The sequence below is a fragment of the Cyprinodon variegatus genome, unplaced genomic scaffold, assembly GCF_000732505.1.
Source record: "Cyprinodon variegatus isolate N-32 unplaced genomic scaffold, C_variegatus-1.0 Scaffold116, whole genome shotgun sequence".
In the NCBI taxonomy this organism is placed as follows: domain Eukaryota; kingdom Metazoa; phylum Chordata; class Actinopteri; order Cyprinodontiformes; family Cyprinodontidae; genus Cyprinodon; species Cyprinodon variegatus.
In genome coordinates this window covers 441,190-444,052 of record NW_015150569.1, presented here as the reverse complement: position 1 = coordinate 444,052, position 2,863 = coordinate 441,190, and the positions used below count along the sequence as shown (strand labels likewise).

Sequence of the window (2,863 nt, the reverse complement as noted above, 5' to 3'; positions counted from 1 at the left end):
CGCGCAGCTAGAGCAGCAAAGATGCTTCAGCAGCGCGTCAGAACTAAACTTGGACAAACACCAAAAATGAGGCAGCACGTGCATTTTTGCTGCTCCTGCTGAGTTCGGTCTGGGCGTAGCATTAGAAATCCTTCCTGTTCAAAAAGGCGATGACATCTGTTGCTACTGAGCGTGTCGCTCTCTGCAATCGAAAAACAAAGACCTGGCTGTTTGTTGTGTTTTCTGTGTTTTCCTCTACGACCCATTTCTCAAACCTTTCAGACTGTTTGTCTGAAAAAAAAAAAACTAATTTGTTTGAAGAAATCCGAGCAGAATTTTTGCCTTCTTGCTTCCGTAAGAAAACATATCAATATCAGAAAAAAGCAAGTCTCTTAACCGTATGTCCTTCAAACAGGTGTCTCTGTGTTCATACCTTAATATGTGAGCTACTCTTGAAACCCTCGAATGTGACAGATTCCCTCCTACCACTGTTAGAGTTGTAAGTATTCATTAAGACCTCTGAAATTACAATTTGCTGTATAATTTGAGAAAAAAAGTGGTAACGGATCTGTTGAGCAGCTTTGTTTGCTGCCATCAGGTGGTCAAATCAACAATTCAAGAATGTTTTAAGGTCTAAAACTGAAAAATAATTCCAGGAGGAATTTTGTTTATCCAGAGTTTAGAGAAGAATATTTTAACCAGTGAGTCATTTGCATGTAAAGGTTTCCTCAGTTACCTTTAGACACGATCGTGTTAACGTGTTTGCAGAACTATCTTCTGTTTGTTTTTTTTCTGCATCCTTTGTTGTATTTTTATTTTCTACGGATGACGTTTCGTTTTTAGATAATAAAGGTTTTTTAGTGAGAAAGCCAAAATGGTTACCTGACCTCCTACAGCAGGTCCATGGCTCGGTATCCAGGCAGAGGCTCAGGGCACCTTAACCACGCTGAGCTGTCCTACCGCATGAACGACGGAAGACAGAGGACACTTCTGCTCACTGATAAAAATCAACTCTGCTCCTTTGAACGCTGAAAACACTGAAACGTTACACTTCCCACGACACAAGAATCACTTCACACAAAAACTTCAGTTACCCAACAAGTTGTAACACGCAAAACCTAACATTTAGTCCCCAGGGGGTTGGCAATGCAAATCCCTTCTCTTGTTCTCCCTTTCTTTTCTTTTTCTTTTCTTTTGTTTCCTCATTGTTTTTTTCTATCTTTGCTTTCCCACTCCTGAGAAGAGCAGCTTTTAGGGTTTATATCATTCCTGTTGTCTTTCAACGAGTGCCTGGGGCCAAATTGCTGAGAGTACACAAAAGCCAAGGCTTGAATGCCAGAGGGCTTTCTCAACAGATGAAAGAAGTCTGAGACACTGGAAGGTTTATTTGGCAATATATAAATGAAGACAATTGCATTGTCAGTAAATGTGAGTGACAGCTTCAACAGCTAAGCAAGATTTATTGCATTGAACCATCCCGACAATCAAAGCAAGGGGAAATTAAAAAGACCACAAATAAAAATGCGGCGAATATCCACAGCACACGATATTCCTGATTAGCACGCCATTTCTCACACATTGTTCAATTGTCAGCAGCTTTTCATGACAGGGCACCCACGGTGAGTTTCCTACCTGCTTCGCTGTCATGTCAAGACAAGTGTGAAGCAATGCATAAACAAATGTTTGGGGAAATGTTTCACAGTTAGCAGTATTTGCTTAGGGATGATAAAACAATCCAACGCGCTTGCACCAGCTAGAGCGCGTCTGCCCACAGGGCCTGGCTCGGCCTTATCACCCAAAGAGCTTCCAGCAAAGTGTATCATAATTTAAACAAACCGCATCTCATCTATAAAGGTTTAAAACAACCCATCAATTAATAATCTGATTTGGCGTTTTACAGACACCGCTCTTTGAGAGCCGATAAGTTGAATTTAAAAGAGCTTTGAAACAATAATGTTTGAAATAGAGGATAAAAAAGAAGAGTAGCTGCTGCTCCTCCACCTTCCTCCTGCTCTCTGTACTGACCTGGTCGGGCCGGCTGGAAGTGCAGGAATCCAAAATCGCTCACTGCCTGGAACAGTTCTGCTGACACAAGTCATAGTGACTGGCTCTCCCTCTTCTCTAACGCCTGTCTTTTCTACTCTTTCAGTTACCTCTGACCCAGCCACCCCTCCACCAATCCGCCCCTACACCCCCTCCACCCGTCTCTCCCTCTCAGGAGGGAAAGTACAAAGAGCCTCTTCAAATCCCACCGCACAGGCTCCGTATTTGCATAATTAGCAGGCTGTTGCAGGTAAGCCTTCCTGTAGCACCGCCGCGCGCGATACTGATCAGCCAACCAACAGGTGTGATTTTCATACGATAAACGCCTTCATCAGGAGGTGCACACTTTCTAACAAAGTCGGCTTTATCTGTAGATATGATTTCCTGGACACATGACCACAGACCTGGAGAGCCAAGCCAGAATAATGTCTGAAAGCTGTTTCCACATTCAGGGAAAGAAGAAAAAAAACAAATATATGATGCTGAAGATGAAGGGAGAAAAGAAATGCTTCAGGGTTTATGTTTATAAGAGAGTCATGACAAAATTACACTAACAGCTACATTTGTTTGAAAATCTTCATTTTTTGCTACAGTAATAATAGAGGAGAGGCGCTAAACTCACTCACATTTCAATCACATTTATACATTTCATTTTATTAAATAATTGAAGGACTATGTTAGTTCTTGTTGTTAAATCCTGACCAAAGACAAACTTTCTTCCTGTTCAAAGGGAGTTTTTCCTCTTCACTGTCGCTACAAGCATGCTTAGTGTGAGGGATTGCTGAAGAGTCAATGAGTCGATGCAATCAACTGGTTTTCCTTAGATAGAAAACTTTGAATC

The 2,863-nt window shown here is 41.7% G+C and overlaps 1 protein-coding gene across 1 annotated transcript in view; it reads right to left on the bottom strand.

Annotated features, from left to right (window-relative positions):
• sox13 (SRY-box 13) overlaps positions 1-2,159 on the bottom strand; it is a 33,559-nt gene extending 31,400 nt beyond the window's left edge. The window contains exon 1 of the mRNA XM_015375265.1: positions 2,005-2,159. Coding sequence (XP_015230751.1) covers positions 2,005-2,078 — 74 coding nt within the window. The 5' untranslated portion in view covers positions 2,079-2,159. The remainder of the gene's footprint in view (positions 1-2,004) is intronic.
• Between the last annotated feature and the right edge of the window lie 704 nt (positions 2,160-2,863).